The sequence below is a fragment of the Piliocolobus tephrosceles genome, chromosome 3, assembly GCF_002776525.5.
Source record: "Piliocolobus tephrosceles isolate RC106 chromosome 3, ASM277652v3, whole genome shotgun sequence".
In the NCBI taxonomy this organism is placed as follows: Eukaryota; Metazoa; Chordata; class Mammalia; order Primates; family Cercopithecidae; genus Piliocolobus; species Piliocolobus tephrosceles.
In genome coordinates, this window is record NC_045436.1 from 41985096 (window position 1) to 42008613 (window position 23518).

At 39.3% G+C, this 23518-nt stretch overlaps 1 protein-coding gene across 1 annotated transcript in view; it reads right to left on the bottom strand.

Moving 5' to 3' along the window:
* ARHGAP10 (Rho GTPase activating protein 10) overlaps window positions 1-23518 on the bottom strand; it is a 333033-nt gene that overhangs the window by 135195 nt on the left and 174320 nt on the right. The window contains exons 12-13 of the mRNA XM_023227376.1: window positions 22998-23043; window positions 19662-19727 (exon numbers count right to left, since the gene is read on the bottom strand). Of these exons, the coding sequence (XP_023083144.1) occupies window positions 19662-19727; window positions 22998-23043 (112 nt within the window). The remainder of the gene's footprint in view (window positions 1-19661; window positions 19728-22997; window positions 23044-23518) is intronic.

The window sequence follows — 23518 nt, forward strand, 5'->3', positions numbered from 1 at the left end:
TGAGATACATGGTTTTCTGTTTCTGCATTACTTTGCTAAGGACAATGGGCTCCAGCTCCATCCATGTCCCTGCAAAGGACACGGTCTCGTTCCTTTTTATGGCTGCATAGTATTCCATGGTATATTAACATGTACTGCATTTTCTTTATTCAGTCTATCATCGATGGGCATTTGGATTGATTCCATGTCTTTGCTATTGTGAAAAGTAATGCAATGAACATACACATGCACGTGTCTTTATAACAATTTACATTCCTTTGGGTATATACCCAGAAATGGTATTTCTGGGTCAAATGGTATTTCTGCCTCTAAGCCTTTAAGGAATCGCCACACTGTCTTCAATAATGGCTGAACTAATTTACACTCCCACCGACACCGTAAAAGTGTTCCTTTTTCTTCACAATCTCGCCAGCATCTGTTGTTTTTCTGACTTTTTAATAACAGCTATTCTGATCGGCTTGAGATGGTATCTCATTGTGGTTCTGACTTGCATTTCTCTAATGATTAGTGATGCTGAACTTTTTTTTCATATGTTGGTTGGCCACATGTATGTCTTCTCTTGAGAAGTGTCTGTCCATGTCCTTTGCCCACTTTTCAATGAGGTTGTTTTTCTCATGTAATTTTAAGTTCCTTATAGATTCTGGATATTACACCTTTGTCAGATGGATAGATTGCAAAAATTTTCTCCCATTCTGTAGGTTGTCTGTTTGCTCTGGTGACAGTTTCTTTTGCTGTGCAGAAGTTCTTTAGTTTAATAAGATCCCATTTGTCAATTTTTGCTCTTGTTGCAATTGCTTTTGGTATCTTCATCATGAAAACTTTGCCTGTGCGTATGTCCTGAATGGTCTATTATCTTTAATTTAAAAAGTTCTAAATTCCAAAACACACCAAGCCTTGGAATTTTCAGATGAAGAATCATGAACCTGTATTCCACCTTCTCTCCAAATACAGAGGTATTACCTGGAAAGATACTAGGTCAACCTTGGTTTTTGCTTTTAATAGTTTCTATGGTGCCTTGTATAGAATAGTTGGACAGAACAGGTATAGCTAGGGTTGATCTGACTTGAATTTGATATAGAACTATGGATATAGACTTGGGCCAAAATGGACACCACAATTCAGAACTGAAAAATTAAAGTTAAAATATCCAAATTATTGTGATTTTTCAGGACATAAATGCTCAGTGATGATATTGATATCAATATTTTCTAACTTTTAACAAAAATTTGTAACCTGGTGAATGTGTTTACAGGCTGAAAGTTTTTTTTCTCTCTCTTAATACATGAGATTGAGATTGGTTCTGATAGTTAGCAAACAAAAGGTAAGCTAATCTCCACTACAGTGATGGGCAGCTGATGACAGCTGTCTCTGGGCAAAATGGATAAGGTAAAATCAAATGTGTCTTACTTCCTACCATCTGTCTCCTCCAATCTCCCACAACACTGTCATATAGCGTTACTCACATCACCCAAATCTTCCTTGAGGAGAGAGTCAAAAAGTGGGAAGCAGTCATGTTTCATCATCATCTCTGCTCAGTTGTTTCCCTCTCAAACCCAAATGGTATTACCAGAGCCAGTGACCATTCAGCTCCAGAAAACACCTGCATGGAACTACTGAGCACTAGTGGGCATCCACTGGTCCCTGTAGGTGGGCTGGAGAAGCAAGACAAAAAATAAGATGTTCTGGGATAGTTAAAAAATCATATGCAAAAGGAAAATAAAACTTAAGAGGGCTGATAAATGCAGGTAAACAAGAGAGGTGGAGATAAAGGCTAGAGTGGCTACAACTGGCAAATAAATGTCATGAATCTGAAAACAAAGTAGCATTAGAATAAAGGAAGCAGAAGAAAAAAGACAGGTAATTTTTAAAAATAGAAATGGTAAACAGGGAGAAGAACACAAAATGAAAGGGAGGAAAAATTGGAAATAAATGAGAAGAAAGGCTAGAAATTACATAACATTTAATTTCCTGTTAATTTCACAGGAATTGTTGAGTACTTATATTTTAGGCAGTGAGTTGCAATCAAGTGAAGACACAGGGTAAAATTAAAGAGACAATTAGGTTTAAGAGAGTAACCTGCAACTAAATAGGCCAAGAAGTTCTTACCTTTTCAGCTTCAGGGACAGTTTTTATATCTGATAGCTCTATATTCTTAATATCTCAACTTGTCCTTAGCCTATGGTATAAATTTAACAAATGAATTGAAAAATAAATGAACAATTAGTATATCGATGATTAATCAGTAAAGGAAATACAGAAATAAAATACAAGACAGAAAAAGATGTAACAACAAAGGAGAAGGGCTCAAAGTGAAAGATAAACACTTTTGATGGTAACAGACATGAAATGATTAAAAAGGATTTTGCAGCTGTATGATTCTACAGAAATACATTATCAAATTCCATGGTTCTGTAAACTAACATTCAGCTCTCATCTAGTAACCAGCAGATTGCTTGGCCTGGAATGAGATAGTTCATCAATATTTGTGGAGTGACTGAATCATTTATTTGCACTCACGTGTGTTGACAACAGGGGTAAAAGGTCATTAATGTTCATACTGGCATTCACGGGATTTACATCAGAAGTCGAACATTTCATTATTAATGAGGCACATGTGTATATATATACACACATGCACAAATACAAATATAGGTTTGCATATCCCTCTAGCACTGCAAAGACAGATTTACCTACAGGTTATACAATAAACATATGCTTTTATGCACATAAAAAATTAATCATTATTTTAGATGCCTTATATGTATATATTTTCATAATTACTAATATTAGCTAATCTTGAAATATTCTTGAAAATGAAGGAAAAACGCACTCTTCATGAAATAATTAGAAAAACTTGTGAGGAAATATCTAGCGATCTGGCCAAGAATGAGGTATTAAGGTAATATTAAGAAAAGTAATGAAAAGACTCATGAGTATTGTTTCAGATCATAGGTGGATTACAAAAATGTGATAATGAGTCCCTTACATATATTTATAACTAGTCCTCAGTAAGCACTAATGTTTAAATGTCTGTGTAAGTATAGTGAACACTTTCTAGGCTATCTGCTGCACTGGGTTACGTAAAAATAAACAGGTTCATACACAAAGATTCTCTTCCAAGATACTCAGCAATTCATAACATTATAACATTCTGTCAAAGATGTGTATTTATATTAAAATGGTTTTAAATATAAGCAGACAGAAGAATGATTCTCTCTACTCCATCAAAGGGACATATTCACCGTCATAAATTTAAGATACGGTATTTACATAATTCTAAAGCTTTGGGAGAAGAATGCATTATTTGTAACACTTACAAGTACATTAAATACTGTCAAGCAGCAGGGTAAGGGATAATTCCTAAGCACTGAGGCAGAAGATAAAGCATGGCTGTACAAAAATGAGATTCAACATAATACTGATTAACATTTTAAACTTTCTGGACCTTGGTACCTCCATTTAAATAAAAAACAAATGTATCTTGGAAATACAAATGTGTTAAGGTTACAAGATATAAACTATTACAGGTTAAGGTTACTGACATTTTGAAAACTTCCAACTCTGCCACCTTCTAGCTATGTGACCTAGCAAGTTATTCAACCTCTCTGTGCTCAGCTTCTTCATCTGAAAATGGGGTTAATGATGGGAACTGGGTTGCTGTGAACATTAAAGGAGATAACGTTTATAAAGCAAGTGCATGAGCTTCGCACATACCAAGCAATCATTAAATGCTTTAATTGTAGTATAACACTCAAAATTAATTTCAAAATAGCTAGGCACGATACATATAAATGCCCTAACCAAGGCCTTTAATCTATAAGCTCATTTTCATAAAATAAAGCACACCCTGGGACGAGAGTCAAAATTTATTTAACGAGAATGACTCATGGAAAATATACAATTCCTGCTCACCAATAACATTTGTAAGTTCTTCCCCTGGATGATAATTATTTGAATAGCAGATACAGAAACATTACAGACAGTTATTACCTGCCAGCAACTAATCTGTTTTTCCCCTTCCTATAAGCCTTGCTTTCGCTTTCACGTTCGCCTTCACCTACGCTTTGTGTAAACACATTTCTGTATTGTGATGATTAGCCTCCCCATCAGCAGGCACTTTCAGGAAAGGTCTTAGGATCTCATTCCCACAGTCTTCCCACTTCCAAACAAACCAGAGACTAAACACAGAAACGAGACAGTTGGGCACGTGAGGGTGGCTGTGCCCACTGGTGTTGTCTGTCACATCCACTCACTATTGTCCCATCCCAGGAGAAAAGTGAGAAATATTCTTAAAAGTGCAAAGCAAATACCCACTTCTGGGTCTAATCCATATTTTTGGAAGTACTGATAATTTTAGGCCTCTAAAGATACATCTAAGGCTTGACACTAAGTCTCATCCTCTGGAATCCAAGTCTCAAATACAAAAGGTAGATAGTTTATTAGCTGCAGCCTCTGTATTAGGGTCAAAATGGACTGTATACTACAGGTGGCTGGCCTCGTTTTCAGTTTCTAGGCAACACAAGAGAAAGCATTTTAGCTTCAGACCAGACCCCCTAGATTTGTTGCTATTCCTTCTATCCAAGCCACTGGCAAAGTGCCTAGACAGAGCCTAGAGGAAAGTGACAGAGTAACAGCGAGTTTCCAATTTCATTAGTAACCTCTGGGGCCCTGCACTCTCCCAGAGGTCTCCCTATCCCAGTATCTAACAGAGGCACTGGCTGTGACTCACTCAATGGGCCCTTCAGTTTTTCCTCACAGCATGAACCTTGGCAAAAGGAGTATTTCACAGCCTCTGGGCATTCCTGTAGGATCAAGCTCCCACATCACCACTAAGTTGCATTGTCCACCAACTCTTCCTCTCACTGTTTCTGCTGCCACAGGATAATTCTGACTTAGAGCCAGGAGACTAGGCTCCAAACCCCAGCTTTGCCTAGTTGCGTGACCTGTGACAGGTTTACCCTACCTTGTTCTGGCCTCTGATACCACATGTGCAACTGAGCCTATTAATATGTGCAACTGAGCCTATTAATATGTATCTGCTGCTCAACTACCTATGGAATGTTATGGAGACTGTGTGAGAGAGTGTGATATACTCCAAAAACACAAAATGCAATACATTAACATTTTTAATATATTGTCATATGCAGATTTTGTATTGACATTATGTCTGCTGTAAAGAGACCTCCCAAGGTGTTGCAGTGATCCTCAGGAAAGGCAGTGCATCTTTCTTGGGCCAAGGATGCACCTTCAGAGGTCCATGAAGCAGTTGTTATTGAAAAAAGGCAGGTGTAACTTTAGAATGGCTTAATCCTGAATCTAGATGAACACTTTCAGAGAGTGATACTTAAATCTTCCCTCCCTACTTACCTTTCCTACAGTACTCTCAAACTTTTAAACTTTTTTCTTTAAAAGCTTATCTTCTATTTTTCTTTCCTTCATCTCCAGCATCCTCAAAAAAAAGGTCAGACTATAGTATCTCCATCTCCTCATGCTGACTGGTTAAGAGCATGGACAGCAAGGGTATTTAAAACACAGTCTTGGAGGCAAGTTGTAGTATACTGCTCTCTACCTCTGAGACTTAGACAAATCAGATCACGTTTCTTCACTTCAGGGGCTCATGCAAATGGGGATAATACCACCTGTCTCATATGGTTCTTGTGAGAAGAGTAACACCTAAGAAAAAAATAAGTACAACCTCGCTATTATCTAGTTGACTTCCCAACCACTAAACCCAATGGTTGTTTCTTGTTCCTCCCCCAATCTGACCTTTCTAGAGTATTTGACACAGCTGACTTCTTCCTTCTTGGAACCTCCCCTCTTATGGATTCCCTTACAACCATCCTCTCTTCCTTCTCCTCCTATACCTCTGTCTTATATCTCCATTATTCTTCCTCTCATCATCAAAATAGAAGCATTCACAAAGATTCTGTCCTTTTCTCCACTATCATCTTGACTTAGACACTCAAAACCTTACCTCTCTAAGAATAATTCCTGCCATCTCTCCTGTTGCCTTCATTCTATTTCTTATAACATGCCACTTGCATTGAGAATATCCAAAACCAGTCTCTATCCCTCCCAAACCTACTGCTCATCTTGCATTCTGCCTTGGCTAAAGGTCTCATTCAGCTCATCTTGGAAGCTTAGAGTCCGTTTTTGCTTTCCCTCTCCCTGACTTCCAATATCCAGCAGGTCATCAGATTCTGTTTGTGTGCGAAGTCTCTCTTTCTATCTATCCTTTCTTTCCATCGCAAATACTCTAGTTTAAACCTCCATCATTTCTTATCTCAATTACTCCCCAAATTCAAGCAAACCACCCTGCCTTCCACCTTACCCCCATTCTATTCCCACCAATTCTACTCTCTGTCAAAGATCTCAAGACACACTCCCATCCAAATCTGTCAACAGCTCACAAGAGCCTACACAAAGAGCTAAGGCAAATGATGCAGCACAGCACCTGGGATCTGACACTCTCTGGATACAACTGCTCACAAAGCATCTTCCCACATCACATCACCCACTCACCATTACCAACATCACCCCAGGGTGGTGGAAGCACCCTCTGTTCCAATATCTACCCTTTGGAGCAAAGAACAGGGTTGCTTGCAGCCTTAGCATGTAGAGATGGTGTCTCCTAGAGCAAAAGGCTTGCTTGCTGGCCATTATAAAAGATTTGAGCTTCCTGCATTCAGTTTTTCCTCCTATAACACAACCAACTGTATCATCCATAAGTATCACCTTGCCATTATTGCAGTGCCCTTAGGAATCAGGGCTCAGGGAACCAGCACAAAATGCACTACTCTAGCTACTGACAGTAATAAACTGTCCCGTGTCAAAGATCCAGGAGTCTTGTGTCTTCTACTAGTATCCGTGGAACTATGCAGGATAACCGGTCAACATGAATGTGACTGAAATCTGTCTTGAAGTTAGATTGAAGATCATCTTTTAGAACAGGAGTCTTATTTCTAATATTATTTCCTCTAATGCCTTCCCTGTAAGAAATACCCCAAAAGTACATACTAAAATCCATCTAACATGTGTATGGCCAGGCATAGGTCAGTATTAAAGTAAGCTGGAAAGGATGGGACAGCTAAATAAATTAATTTTCAAGCTCATCACTCACGTAGCTCAGGTTTAAGTACTAGAAAATGCTACTAGAATAAATTAGAAAAGAGACTCAAACTCAAGGCCAAAGTGGGCTGTTGCTTTTTGCAAGATTCCTTTTCATTCCTCTGCTGCAGAGATGGAAAACATCAGAAAAGGCCTAATGGCGTCTCGCTGCTGCCCTCTGCCTCTCCACCTCAGAGCAGCTGCAGCAGCAGGTACTAAATCCCAGGAGGAAGAATGCCTGCTTCTGGTTTTCATGGTGTTTTGTGGTGTTTGTCTGTTTCTTTGGCTTCTGAGCAAAAGTTTGAGATAATCTGAAAACTGTGGTGTTCTTCTCAGTGAGCCTCTGGCTATTTTACTGCTCAGGATATTTTAATGCTCAAATGTCCACAAATCACTGAAGAAGAGGAGGTTAAAAGCTAAACCAGTTAATTTTGCTGTTTGTTCTAAGAGCCACATAAAATTAACAGATAAAATGAACTTGGGTGATTTATTTCCCCATGTAAATTGCTATTTTAAAAAAAACAGAAAGTTCTTCAATCTCCTAGAGCCTTAAATCAATAATGGGACTACTTAATTATAATTGGCCTCAATGACTGAATTTACCTCTAAATAAGACTCACACTTACTGGGCACTCAACATGTGCCAATGTCTTAAGCATTCTCTTTTAGTTCTCACAACAACCCCTTGAAGGAGACATGACCCTTATCCTGTTTCACAGATGATAAAATAAAGACACAGAGAGGTTACATGGCAGAGTTAATAAGGAGTAAAACTGAGATTACAATCAAGAAAGTCTTTTGGGCTAACGTTCTTCTCCACTATGCTAACGGTGTACCATAAAATGTCACTGACCTCATCAGAACGTCATGCAAAAACATACAGCCTAGCATGCTTACTCTGGAGCAAGACAGTTCTACCAAGTTTCTTCTGTCTAAAAACACCTTCAGCACTACTTGAAAATATACCATTGTCATTTTCTGACACCTATCCAACCTCCAACCCCAAATACACCCAGAAGCAAGATGATTTATTGTAATGATTGAATAAAGTCCTATTAATTTTCTTCATTTCTATTCCATGGATGTGTTAAAAAGGAAAATGTATAAAACCATGGATAACAAAGAGAAAAGAAGGTTGAAGAATTCATGGGCTGAAAAAAAGAACAGTCATTGGACAACAGGAAAGTAATAACAGTCCTAAACCAAGCCCTAAACGACACGGACGAGTGGTACAGGCAAAGACTCAGGGTTTGCCATCTCAGAGGAAGGATCTGCCCCTACTAATTTAACGTGACCATTCATTTGGAAACAAATAGTTTCTCAGAGTTTCCTTAAAACAAATAAGATTACTAATTGTGAAAATGAATATTCAGTCCTGATTTGCCTGGATTTAGTATTTCAATTTTGCATTTGCATTTCTGCAGACACTGCAAGACTCTTCAGCTCCCTCCCACAGAAGACTGTCCTCTATTTCCACCCACATTCACCTCACACCCATTCTGATTAAAAAATAGAGAAACTCTAGTTTACTTGCTGTAAATTTTTCCAGGACAGCTGTTCTTTATTTTCTTCATTGCCCTTGGCAATTTAAAATTAATGTGCAATTAGTAAAATATGTTTCAGGTTCACTCTGGGCATCTCCCTTTCCACATCCCTGAAGATTAATACTGAAATTATACATTGTAATCTTCTACCAGAGCCCATCTTGAGAACCCCATACAATTCCAAAGTGTTCTGGAGGTAAAGCAATCTTCAAGCGGTACCGGTTTTCCAAAAATCTGAAACTTTGCTTTGCAAAGGAAGATAAATTCACTTTTACATGCGACAAATGAAAGATTGTCACATCTTATATGTGGCTTCCTACTTCTACCCCATGAATTCACAGCTTGTTACAATGCTGAATTTGATAACTGACAGCTTGCCTAGACCGACATTTTAATGCCATACTCTAGAAAATTAAAGTGAATATTCAAATCATCCACATATGGAAGATTTTTTAAGAGAAACTTCATAAACAAAAGTGGCATCCAAATTTAGCTTTAAATGGTAATGACTATTTTAGAAATAGCAACTAGAAGATGTTTTTAAGCAAAAGAGTCTTACTTTGTTTTTTCGTATCATATAGTACATGCACCTAGGTGTCATGCAGGCCCAGAAAGAGACAATGCACTGCTTATAGGGGGCGGTTCATTTGTACTTACTCAAAGAAATGATGTAATTACACTCCAATCTCTGAAACCATAAGACTCCTTCACATGTAACATGATGTACTTTTCTACATCTGACATATTACCTGCAGTTTACAAAGATGCTAACATAAACTCATAAGAGAATGAAAACCAATCCTACATGTTATGTGGAAGTACCAATTCCAACCACATATAGAATAAATTCTTCCAATAACTCTAGAAATTGTTAAGACACATAATATTACCAATATAGAATTTTAGTCAAATCTGAATACTCAAGCAAAAAGCAATTGCTTACTGAGTGCTTACTATGTGTGCAAGGCATGCCTGTATTTAGAAATGAGAAGAGGCAAGCAAAGGATAAATAAGACATTTTCTCCAAGTAAACAGTAAAGTTCCAGAAACAAAGTAAACATAGAAAATATAACTTAAAATACCAGGCAATATAACTGCCAAATGAGGCACATGCACATTTCAAGATTAAAACAATGAAGGAGAAGGATGAAGAAGGAAATGAAGACAGGCATTTCATATCTACTATGTGCAAAGACTCACTCTTTAATCTTCACAAAGCTGGGTGGGAGGTAGTGTGAACAATTTTTTTTTTTTTAAAGGAACTATGGGTCTGAGAGGTTAAGAATCCTTTCAAATGCTTATCTTATTGCACCACTTTGGAACTTAACCCTGACAGCTCCTTATCACTCAAAGGCAAAGCGAACCCTTCAGCAGAGTAATCTGAGTGCCTCCCTCCCTCCACTCTCCATTCCTATCACTCCTCCCATCTTGCCTGATGACCCTCAGGTCCCAAACGCATCACATTGTTTCCATCATCTATACTTTGACCCTTGTTCATCCCTCTGCCAAAATTCCTTTCTTCTGACACCCACATCCTTGCAAACCTGGACAATTCCTCTTGCCCTGCAGAGCTCGGCTCAAGAGTGAGAGATGTCGGAGGTGCAGGAGGGGCAGGGGAGAAGGCCAAGCCCACTGTTTTTCCAGAGATGTGGGCAGAGCAGATGACTCCATCATGAGAGAGCTACAAATCATGGTGGCTGCACAGTAATGTTTGTCTTCAGTAAGACCAACACAGTGGAGGAAAGGTGGTGGTACAAAGCTACTTGAGAATAAGGGAATATTTTCCCGCATAGGAGTAAACAACTACAGGGCACCAGAGGCCAGATGTGACACGGAGACAGCAGGTGGGGAGGGACTGGAGGTTAAGTGGTGGAATGAGTGAACAGGAACTGCCATGAACACTTCTGAGTCTGTCTGGGATTCACCTAAAACACATTTGATATTGTAACTGCTTTTGGCTTCTGACATAATGAAACTTGATTACATTTAGCCATTTTGTTATTTCTTCCCTCAACCTCACATTTTAGGATGGAAGTTCTACCTTACATCCACATGCTCTCTGTCATTATCCCAAACGGTATATGGCCCCATGACCCAGGGCCTTCATAAACCCTACTCTCTCAGGAAAGCCCCTGTGGCTTCTTCTATCCCCTAAAGGCAGAATATTCGAAAATTCTTCTCTCCACCTGACTATTCCTATTGGATCTCTCACTGTCTAAAGCAGAGAGACCCAACCGTCAACAACTCTGATTCAACAGATGTGGACTGAGACCAGTAATCTGAATTTCCAAGAAGCACCCCTAGTGCTCCTGGTATACGTTACGGGGTCATGGACCTCTCAATTTCCTTGACATCCTTCACTACCCAAACTAACACTTCAAGGTAAGATTCCTTGCAGAATTCCTATCCTCTATATACAGCCAACTGCTAAATGTGACTGGTACGATTTCAGCAAAATCATTCCTGCTGTATCTGCACTATCTACCCCACTGCCAAACCTATTATCCAGAATCAGTTACTTCACTTATACATACTGCATCCTAAGCAGAACCCTGGGGCATCCCATGCATGACTACCAATGTTAGTTTTCATATTTACTTTCTGAATGCCTGCTTCTTTGCTACCTATCACCTTCTAGTATTTACCCAGTTCCTTTACAATCAAATGCATATGCCTGATTATCTGCCTTTACTGTTTCTCCATGTTTCCTTCACAATGAAGTTTGTCTTTTCTCAGTCACCCTGTCTCTGTATCTTTGCTGAGTTTTCTCTAAATGCCAAAAAATACTTTCCCATCCTTTAAATCTGAGGAAGCCTACTCCTAAAGACAGTCCTCAATTAACATCACATTCTTCCCAATCCTTCAACATGCACTCAGATGCTCTTAATCGGTGCAAATTTGCAACATTTTGATCATCTGGTATACTTCAATTACTTAGAAATCTTGTTTTGTCACCCACTAATAAATCAAGGATTGCATGTAACCAACCTTGAACACGTATCCCACAAGTCTAGAGCATGGCTATGCACGTCCCATGATGCCCCAATAAATACTGGTTAACTGACTGGCTTCTGATTAGAACTAGGGTTTAGCTACAGTAAGTCTTCTGCTACTGAGGCAATGAAAAGAACGTTGTGCTATTGTCTTAGGGACTTTGCTGATTTGTTTGGATTTAGGTTGCAGGGGTTTTGTTCATTTTCTGAGACAGAGTTTCGCTCTTGTTACCCAGGCTAGACTGAAGTGGCACGATCTCGGTTCACTGCAACCTCCACGGGTTCAAGTGATTCTCCTGCCTCAGCCCCCCAAGTAGCTGGGATTACACGCACCCACCACCATGCCCAGCTAATTTTTGTATTTTTGGTAGAGACGGGGTTTCACCGTGTTGGCCAGGCTAGTCTCAAACTCCTGAACTCAGGTGATTCACCCATCTCGACCTCCCAAAGTGCTGGGATTATAGGCGTGAGCCACGGCGCCCAGCCAGGTTGTGTTGTTCTTTTAAAGACATTAAGAGAAAAGCTCCCAATGTAGCAGGAAACTATCAACATGAAGATAATGTTATCATGTATCCCATTTCTCCAGCACACAAGCAACTCTTCCATTAGGGCAGTGGTCTCCCAAGCTTTGCTACATATTAGAATCACCTAGGGAGATGAAAAAAATCCGACTTCCCAGTCCACATCCAATAGCAATTAAGTCAGGCTGACATGGTGTGAGAGCCTGGCATCAACATTTTTAAGGCCAGCCACAGTGGCTCACGCCTGTAATCCCAGCACTTTGAGAGGTCAAGGAGGGTAGATCACTTAGGATCAGGAGTTCGAGACCAGCCTGGCCAACATGGTGAACCACTACCTCTACTAAAAATACAAAAAAATTAGCTGGGCGTTGTGGCCCACGCCTGTTATTCCAGCTACGCGGGAGGCTGAGGCAGAAGAATCATTTCAATCTGGGAGGCGGAGATGGAGGCTGCAGTGAGTGAAGATCATGCCACTGTACCCCAGCTTGGGCAACAGAGGGAGACTCCGTCTCCAAAAAATCTCAGATAATTTCAAAGTGCAGCAAAATTTGAGAACAACTGCTTTAGGAAGTCTTTTTGCTTGGTATAAGAAAGCAGTCACTTTCTAGCAGTAGAGCCGGTACGTATTATTAGCAAATATTTGACAAATGGATGAAAGACCAGTTGATGTGACTCCCACACGTGCCAAAACATCATGAGCAAACTACTCTATGGAAAAATATGGTTTGTTAATTTATGCTGATACTGTAGCAAAATGGGAGTTTTTTCTCATCTCAAAGCTAGAATAATTTATAAATAATTGCCAGTCCTACCAAGATATATTAATATCCATAGGTCATATATGTTATTTAAGGTATGTTATACACTAAAAATGTCATCTTAGAGTACTGAGAAGGATAGTACATTTTAGACATTTCTCTGAAGCCTTGCAAATACTCCAATAATATCACAAAGTTCTTAATAAATATGTCAAATGTCATTTTCAAAAGAACATGTTAAGAAAGATGTAAGGAGAACTGAGCCACCTTCAGAAGCAACTGGAGGCCAGAAGAGAATTTAGTAGAAAAGGAAAAATGAGTGCAATCTTATGTAATTTATTTTTTAATTCTTAGTTTTGTACAAAAGGTAAGTATGAGAGAGTAAGGTCCCAAGAATTGAATAGTTAATACAGCAAGTGTTGTCTGAGGCCAACTCAATGCCAAGCACAACGTGTGTCCTCAGAGACGCTTGGTCCTCTGCTCTAGGAGCTACAGGCAGGAGCAGATTCTCAGTACTCACGTGAGAAATATGACATATTCTTTCTTTTCTCAGTCAACCATAGCTTGGGATACTCTACGAGATCGTGAATTAAATTTCCCCAACTGGCTTACTCAACCTCACAGCTGTCGTGATGGGTCTGTGCCCCAGGTAGGCTGGAGAGCTAGGGAGCTGAAGGGCCCCTAGGTCCAGACCAGGGATAGCCAATAGAAAGACAATGTGACCCACCTATGCAATTATATGTTTTCTAGTAGCCATGCTAAATAAAGTACAAGGAACCAAGTCAAAATGATTTCAATCAGCAAAACATTTTATCATTTTTCAACATGGGTTTGCACTGATCATAAAAACATTTTTCAAAGATCTTAATGAGGGCTGGGCACAGTGGCTCACGCCTTTCATCCCAGCACTTTGGGAGGCCAAGATGGGCGGATCATGAGGTCAGGAGATCGAGACCATCCTGGCTAACACAGTGAAACTCCATCTCTACTAAAAATATGAAAAATTAGCCAGGCGTGGTGGCAGGCACCTGTAGTCCCATCTACTCTGAAGGCTGAGGCAAGAGAATGGCATGAACCCGGGAGGCGGAGCTTGCGGTGAGCAGAGATGGCGCCCCTGCACTCTAGCCTGGACAACAGAATGAGACTCAGTCTCAAAAAAAAAAAAAAAGAAAAGAAAAAAAATCTTAATCAGACAGTTTTTCTTATTCAGCCTTCAAAATCCAGTGTATTTAAATAAATGTATCTCATTTTATATATACATATGTTGTGATATAACGGAAGCAGTAAGATCATAAAAATACCTTTTGGTTTTGATACTATAACCAAACGAAACCAAACAAAATACTGGCCCTCCTAAGGCTGCCTGATTGCAGATGAACAGTTTTATGATTTTTTTACACTAAGCTTCTAAGTGGGTATCTTCATCATCTTATTCATTTTGAATAAATCACTGGTTTAATAAACGCAACTTTAGGAAAGACCTCTGAGTAAATGTGATAAATTAATCAAAATGAGATTTTATTTTCATGATCAAAAACTACTTGAAATTAGCTCCATTCATAAAAATTTCAGTCAAATATTTCATTTCAAAAGTTTTAGCCATAATCCTGTATCTTCTATCAACATCCATAAAATATACGACCTAATCTAGAATAAGCCAATATTTTGTCCATATTACTTTTTGAAACTCTCAAGTTAAAATGATCTCCTTTGTTTATGGTAATCTGTCTATGGCTTCAGAAAAAAACTAATTTATGGCAGAATTAAATCAAAATCTGATTGAATTAAGGAGGATTAGAATGTGAACAAGGTGGGAAGGGACCCTCTGTATATAAGCCTCTCGTAAGCGAAGCTCACTTCACAATCGAGCAGTGGAAGCAGCTGGAGGACACGGGAGAACCTAGTGGAGGAGACAAGTGGCCATGACAGAACAATTTAGAGAAGTACATGTGTTGTCTGTTTATCATATCTTGAAAAATCCATGTACCTAAATTGTGAATCTGTCTGCTGCCTTCAATATATCAGCTCAATTTTCAAGGAATCTGATGGGGAAGGTTCATTGTGCCGCTTCTGCTCTGTGGTCACTCTGAAGAATGCCAGGAGGCCCAATTACCAGCTGGGGAAGGCAGTTTCCAAATAAAGGAAGTAAAGCCCCAGCTGAGAGCTATTCTACACCTGAATCAAAGGATGCTGATGTTCCAAGTGCATGCGATCTTGGATGGTGACACAGAAACAATCAATGTATCATTTTTGATGACCGGAGGCGTGTTTGTTGTGGACATTTCTAAAAGAATCACAGAGAATATGCTGAGAGATTCAAACACATCGTCTGTATCCTGGCTCCCCTCAGTTCACCTCTGGCCACCACTACTGGGAGGCAGATGTGGGGGCAAGCAAAGAATGGGATCTAGGTGTTTGCTAACAATCTGTTAATTATACTAACAAGGGGCAATTCCACTGTCTTCAGAAATTGGCTTCCAGGCTCTAGGTTTGAGAAAAGAAGAGCTCCTCTCAGGCAGCACACTGTGCCTTTACCCTCTAGATAAGCCCCTGCAGCTATACCATGTAGAAATTTTCCTGGATGTGGACATTGGAATCACTTCCTTTTGCAACATCAGCAATGGATCCCATATCTTTACCAATCACTGAAGTTTCTGCTACAGAGCCACAGAAATTACTCCTTCACTGAAGTTTCTGCTGCAAAGCCACAGAAATTGCTCCTGTGAATCCAATTTATGATGTTCAGGCTTCCTGAGTATGTGTCCTGTGAATAATCTGGGCACTGCCAGACCTCCAGTTTACTTGAGCCAAGGCAAATAAAAACTTTTGGCCACAAAAACAATTAGAGAAAAATTACTTCGTGCTCAAAGCTAAGAAATTTTTCTGGTTGGTGCAATCCATGGGACAAAGTTACAGGAGAAAAATATGGAACATTTCGTAAGTTATACACACAAACTGAATAGATGGCTTAAGAAAAATTCATTTAAATGGTAAGTATTGTCACAGTAGTCTTTGGGTTTATGTTTATGTTCCAATAAATATGTTCTAAGCAGTCAGATCAAAAACAGGAAGACACGAGATGAAACGGTAAGAAAAAGGCTAATGGCTTTAACCAAACCATATGAAATACTAGTTTTTAGATAATCACATTTAGAACATGAAAACAGTTATTAGAAGTAATTATTCAATTAGATCTCATTAAATGCTTCTGGTCATTAGTCATATAGACTCAAGAAGTGTCCAGTAGTTGTTAATGCTATTTACCAACTATTTCTGTCTCTTTACCTGTTTTCCAAGCTCACTGTGGCCTCGATTCCTGGGATCTAGTGACCCTCCCACCTCAGCCTCCTGATTAGCTGTCACCACAAGCACACAGTATAACCCTCAGCTAATTTTTAAAACTTTTTACAGAGACAGGGTCATGCTATGCTGCCCAGACTGGTCTTGAACTCTTGGGCTCAAGCAATCCTCCCACCTCAACCTCCCAAAGTGTTGGGATTACAGGTGTCAGCCAGTGGCACCAAGCTGTCCTCATCATTTTCAATAATAGGTTCTGACTGTCGATTCTTTTAAACGCTTATTTTTAGTCTATTACTCCACTGAAAGCAAAAGTTTCAGTAATGGAAGACCTTTGGGGGGAAAAATATTCAAAAAGAAAAATATATGCTTTTTTGTCTCTTATTTTTAAATGAGAAAAGCTAACATAAAATGTGTAGACCTATTCAACATCTATATACTTATAAAAACATATTCAATACATCCAGATTCCAATATATATTTATGCCATTCAATGTACGTAACACTCCATGAAACCACACATACCAATCAGAAAGCCTTCTAGATAGATCTGCTTCTATTCAGGCAGAAATAAGTGTGTATAAAACAGGCCCTTTTGGGAAAGAATTTATCCAAATTAATAAGCATGCAAATGACACAAAAAGGATTATAAATTATTCTACTACAAAGACACATGCACACGTATGTTTATTGCGGCACTATTCACAGTAGCAAAGACTTGGAATCAACCCAAATGTCCATCAGTGACAGACTGGATTAAGAAAATGTGGCACATATACACCATGGAATACTATGCAGCCATAAAAAAGGATGAGTTTGCGTCCTTTGTAGGGACATGGATGCAGCTGGAAACCATCATTCTTAGCAAACTATCACAAGAAGAGAAAACCAAACACCGCATGTTCTCACTCATAGGTGGGAACTGAACAATGAGCTCACTTGGACTCGGGAAGGGGAACATCACACATTGGGGCCTATCATGGGGAGGGGGGAGGGGGGAGGGATTGCATTGGGGAGTTATACCTGATATAAATGATGAATTGATGGGTGCTGACGAGTTGATGGGTGCAGCACACCAACATGGCACATGTATACATATGTAACAAACCTGCACGTTATGCACATGTACCCTAGAACTTAAAGTATAATAAAAAAAAAAAAAAAAAAGAAACTCAGAAAAAAAGAAACATGAGTATTAAGAGAAAGATACTGAAATTGCAGGGTTTTTTTTTTTTTTTTCCCTGAAACTCTTTCGAGGTACCAGGATAAGAAACAAATTTGCCAGCTCAACTTCAGTGCAGACTGAAATGAATGAAAACCTGTCAGTGTGAATTGCCACTGTAAGAGAATGTGGGAAGAATGGCTTTCTGTGGCATGGGTTGTTGTTATTGATAAGCAAATCCCCAAATCATAGAACAGCTCCTACTCTGCCATTATCCGACACACTAATTTCACAGGTGGCAGTTCTGTCTTTGTAACAAAGACCTTGTTTGGAGAGAGAATGTGAAGGCAGTACCTCACCCACTAAGGCATCCAAAGTCAGACTGTAATATAGAATATATGAGAGTGAATTAAATATTCCATTTATACACACTTCACTAGATCTCTAAACAAAGAGAATGTCAACCTCCAGAAAAAGCCTGTTTTGCAATGTTTAATATTTCATTTCTCTAAAGTCTGCTGGAATGGCTGCATAGCAAAAGGGCCCAATTTTTGCTTAGAGACTTTTAAAAAAAAGTTTTGGGCTATTGGTCAGTGGAGCAGTTAGCTTTCCTTAAATTTAAACTGGAAAAACAACCCAAATATTTATCAATAGGTGAATGGATAAACAAATTGTGGTATATCCATATAATGGAATATTACCAGGCAATAAACAGAAATTTACAGAGCTAAGTATCCACCCAATTGATGAATCTCAAAAGCATTACACACACAAAGCCAGAGTAAAAGACTATAAACTGCATGATTCCATTTATACAAAAATGCTGAAAATGTTTAAAAAAAAAAAAAGGAGGGGGGCACAGAACATGCGTGATAAAAAGTAGCTCAGGGACAGGTATGGTGGCTCATGTCTGTAATTCCAGCACTTTGGGAGGCCCAGGCAGCAGGAGGGCTGCTTGAGCCCAGGAATTTGAGGCTGCAGTGAGCTATGACTGCACCACTACACTCCAGCCTGGGTGACACAATGAGACCCTGTCTTAAAAAAATAAAATAAAAAAGCAACGCAGCAAATACAGGAAAGGAGGGAGGCAGGCGCCAGAAAAGAACTCAGTGGGGGAAACAAATTTTCTATGTATGTAATAGTATCACAACTGTGTATGTTTTCAAATCTCCTCCATCTGTACAATTAAAATCAGTGAATTTTACTGTCTGCAAATTATACCTCAATAAAGCAGCTATTTTTTTTTTTTTTTTTTTTTTTGAGATGGAATCTCACCCTATGACCCAGGTTCCAGCCTCGATTTCAGCTCACTACAACCTCTGTCTCCCAGGTTCAACCAATTCTCCTGCCTCAGCCTCCCAAGAGCTGGGATTACAGGTGTGTGCATCACACCCAGCTAATTTTTGTATTTTTAGTAGAGATGGGGTTTCACCATGTTTGCCAAGATGGTCTCCAACTCCCAGCCTCAGGTGATCTGCCCACCTCAACCTCCCAAAGTGCTGGGATTACAGGCATGAGCCACCATATCTGGCAAGTTGATTGTTTTAAGTAGGGATCCACACAACAATGGAGGGTGGAGAGTATCTTCAGAGTGCTTCAACAAAAAGTGATTACGATGAGTTGTACATCACTGCTGATTCTTCTAAGGATTCTTATGGGCTGAACTGTATCCCCCTAAAATTCTTATGTTGAAGCCCTAACCACTAGTTTCTCAGAATGGGACTGTGTTTAGAGATGGGAGCTTTAAAGATGTAAGTAAGTTAAAAGGCAGCCTTTAGGGTGGGCCCTAATCTAATAGGCCCTTATAAGAAAAAAAAACTTCGACATGTAAAAGAGACACCAGGGACATGGGTGCACAGAAAAAAAGGCAATCTAAGGACACAGCGGGAAGGTGGCCACCTGCAAGCCAAGAGGGAAGGCCTCAGAAGAAACCGTGAATTTGACACCTTGATCTTGAACTTGCAGCCTTCAGAACCATGAGACAATAAATTTCTATTCTTTAAGCCACCTAATTTGTACTATCTTGCTATGGCAGATCTAACAGACTAAGACACTTCTCATTTCAACACAGACCTCATGTTTTAATACAGGAAAGAAATATGTAAATAAAAAGGAAAATCCCTCATTGTCATAGTAAATGAATAACTGACCCTTCTGATACTCAGAATGAGCATTTTGTGTTAGCACATTTCATTTTGTAACACTTAAACGCAAGTATTTTAATGACTTTTAGATTTTACATACCTATAGCCTCTCATGAATGAAATGATTCATATTACCTCGTGTTTCAACAGCACTGATGCATTTTCTGATAATTGTGAACCCCAACTTATCCAACTGTGCACCTACAAGAAACAGTTTTAAAACATTAAGTGTATGATTATTACCACATTTCTCTTCCTTTTAAAAATAGGAAAAAAATTTTAAATCCAAACTAATTTTTAGATTACTATTAAAAAGCTAAAGGTAGATGGGCACAGGGGCTCACACTTAAAATCCCACAACCTTGGAAGGCCAAGGGAGAATGATCACTTGAGCCTGGGAGTACCTGACTTGCCTGGGGAACATGGCTAGGCCCCACCTCTACTAAAGATGTTTTTAAATTAGTGAAGTTCAATGATGGGTGCCTGTAGTCCCAGCTGTTCAGGAGGCTGAAGGAGGAGGATAGCTTCAGCCCAGCAGGTAGAGGCTGCAGTGAGTCATGATCATGCCACTGCACTGGGTGACAGAGCAACACACACTGTCTCCCCAAAAAAAAAAAAAAAAAAAAATAAAAGTGCTTAAAGCTATGTGTGTCTATATTTTTTTTATTTAAAATATAAATATATATATATATATATATATTTGAGATGGAGTCTCACTTTGTCACCCAAGCTAGAGTGCTGTGGCACAATCTCGGCTCACTGCAACCTCCACCTCCCGGGTTCAAGCAATTCGAGCAATTCTTCCACCTCAGCCTCCTAAGTAGCTGTGATTACAGGTGCCCACCACCATGTCCAGCTAATTTTTTGTATTTCTAGTAGAGATGAGGTTGCACCATGTTGGCCAGGCTGGTCTTGAACTCCTGACCTCAGGTGATCCGACCACCTTGGCCTCCCGAAGTGCTGGGATTACAGGTGTGAGCCACCGTGCCTGGAAGGAATTTCATATATTTAGAGCACTTGCTGGAATATCAGGATATCTATTTACCAATAATATATAAATTTGTAATGTAAAATAATTTTAAAATAAATATAATTCATTTTAAAAGTTAAAAAAAGTGATATAAATCTCTAAGGGAAGCTATCTAGACACAGTTAAGATATATTTTGCCAAAAATTCCAACAGCAGCTTAGTTAAAGAAAACTATATATATATGTGTGTGTGTGTGTGTGTGTGTGTGTGTGTATATATGAATGAATGTTCTTAAATTACTTGAGAATCTAAGAACACAATCCTTTAAAAAAAAAAAAAAAAAGCCTAGGAGGAAAAATTTTAAGAAAAGCTTTTTAAAAATATTTGGGCAATGAGTTTGAATTAAAATTTTGATATTTTACACCATGCTCCCAAGTTTTTAAAATAATATTTTATTATTTTCACAATAAATTTAAAACATGATTCATATGGCAGAACAGACTATTTTGGAAATGTAATTTTTATACTTTTTCTAATATAGATGCTTATCTATGATTAGGCTGGCATATCTGTATATCCTAATGAATGACAATTCTTGTTTCAAAAATTAAGTTAAGAGGCTGGGCGCAGTGGCTCATGCCTGTAATCCCAGTATTTTGGGAGGCCGACGCGGGCGGATCACGAAGTCAGGAGATACAGACCATCCTGGCTGACACGGTGAAATCCCATCTCTACTAAAAATACAATAAATTAGCCGGGCATGGTGGGGGACGCCTGTAGTCCCAGCTACTCTGGAGGCTGAGGCAGGAGAATGGCGTGAACCTGGGAGGCGGAGCTTGCAGTGAGCTGAGATCGTGCCACAGCACTCCAGCCTGGGCAACAGAGTGAGACTCCGTCTCCAAAAAAAGAAAAAAAAAAAATTAAGAAAAATACCCTTAGCCACTGTGTTTAGAACCTAGAGAACAGCAACATTAATCCTTGGCTCTCAGAAGGGTTAGAAGAACAATCCATGAATATAAACTTCATACATAACCCATAATGCTAAGCTTGAAAAGAATTTTAATGAATTGGGCAGTGGTTTTCTGCTTAAGAATCCACTATTCACAAATCTTTATAAAATGGAGTATTTATTTCTGCTTAGCAAAACTATGTTTTCTTAAAAAGATATGTTTTAACGTCTCTGTAATAAGAAGGGAAAAAAGAAAAGAAGGAAAGAGAAAGGGGACAGGAGGGAATGAGGGAAAGGAAAGAAAAGGGAGGAGGAGGAGGGAGGAAGGAAGAAAGGTGTCAGAAGAAGAACAGAACAAAGGAGAGAGGGAGAAGGGAAGAAGGAAGAGGGGTAAGAAGGTGCCTCAGGGGATGTGCTGCTCGTGGCATCCTGTCAGTCGCCAGTGCCAGGGTACAAGAGTTGTCTTTTATTCAAACACTGGCTCAAGTGATCACAATTATATTGGAATCCTATGTTACATAATCACAGTGTTTACAAACTGTGGACATTTGATAGATGTAGCTTAATTTCTCCAAATATGTCAAAAGTAAATTCATCAGGAACCCAGCAGATCTGATCACATTTTTATGTCAGTTTAAAAAAAAAAAATCAAGGGTACAGAGCGGGCATGTTTCATTTTCTTCAAGTACAGACAGTGAGTGGCATGTGTAGATCGTTGTCCTCGAATATTTGAATATATGTAGTTGTTGTTGCTATTGTCCAAGGTGCACTGATAAACTATTTGCATAGCCTGTAGTCCAACACCATAAAGATAAAGCATACCAAGGGTAGCAAAGAGGGCCTGGTTATCAACAGCTCCTACCCACAAGAGTTAACAACTCAGACAGGAAGTTCAAGGTTGCATACTAGAAACTCTCATATGATTGTTACATAACAATCAAAGTGAATAAACATAAAAGTGAAATGTAGAGAAATTTTTTTGTTTTGTTTTGTTTTAAAGAGAAACACTCATAGGCCAGGCAAGGTGACTCACGCCTGTAATCTCAGCACTTTGGAAGGCAGAGGTAGGAGGATCACTTGATGCCAGGAGTTTGAGACCAGCCTGGACAACATAGCAAGATCCCGCCTCAACAAAACAATTTAAAAATTTTAAAAATTGGCCGGGTATGGTGGTACACGCCTGTAGTCCCAGCTACTCAGGAGACTGAAGTGGGAGGATCACTTGAGCCCAGGAGGTTGAAGCTGCAAGGATCAAAGATCATGCCACTGCACTGCAGCCTGGGTGACAAAGCAAGACTTTGTATCAAAAAAAGCACAGAAAAGCCCACAGATGGGAAAGATCAACAAGGGCTACAGTAGTCCAAGAAATGTTGAGGAGGTCCCCGTTGAGTAAAACAGAATACATGCAATATAGGACTATCACATGTAATACCCCTCTATATAATAGAAGGTGCAGAGAAGTAAGCTCCCAGCAACAGCTTGACATCCATAATGTACACAAAGTAATAGACGGAAAAGGATGATACAATCATTTTTATAAATGAGCACTTACTTCCTTCTGGTCTTGGGATGACCGCTGTATTAAAACTATGGGACAGCTAATAAAAGAGAGAATAGAAAAACAGTATTTTTTAAATCAGCAAAAATTATTCAAGTAGGCACACTGAGGACCATACAAAAAAAAAAAACACATTTTCATAAGCTTGATATTGGTTAACGTGACAGAATAAGAAATTGGTCTTCATCCCCACCTGACACAGAGCTTCTAAACTCTTGGAATTTCCTGAATAGTAAGAATGTCTTTTGTTATTCATAACAAGATCCTTTTGGTCACAGGTGAGTTTATGATAATGAGGTGACTTCTGATAGAGGCCCTGGATAGTCCATCTCAGGATGGGGCTGAATACCACAAAGACCCAGTGATATTTCTTTCAGCCCTACCCACCAATCTCTTCGGGAGTGAGCTGGCGACTGGGTTCTGAAACAACAATGAGCTCTGATAAGCTTCCGCGTTGGTGAACATGAGAAGTGCTGGGAGGTTGGTGCACCCACCTCAACCTCACTTCAGACTCT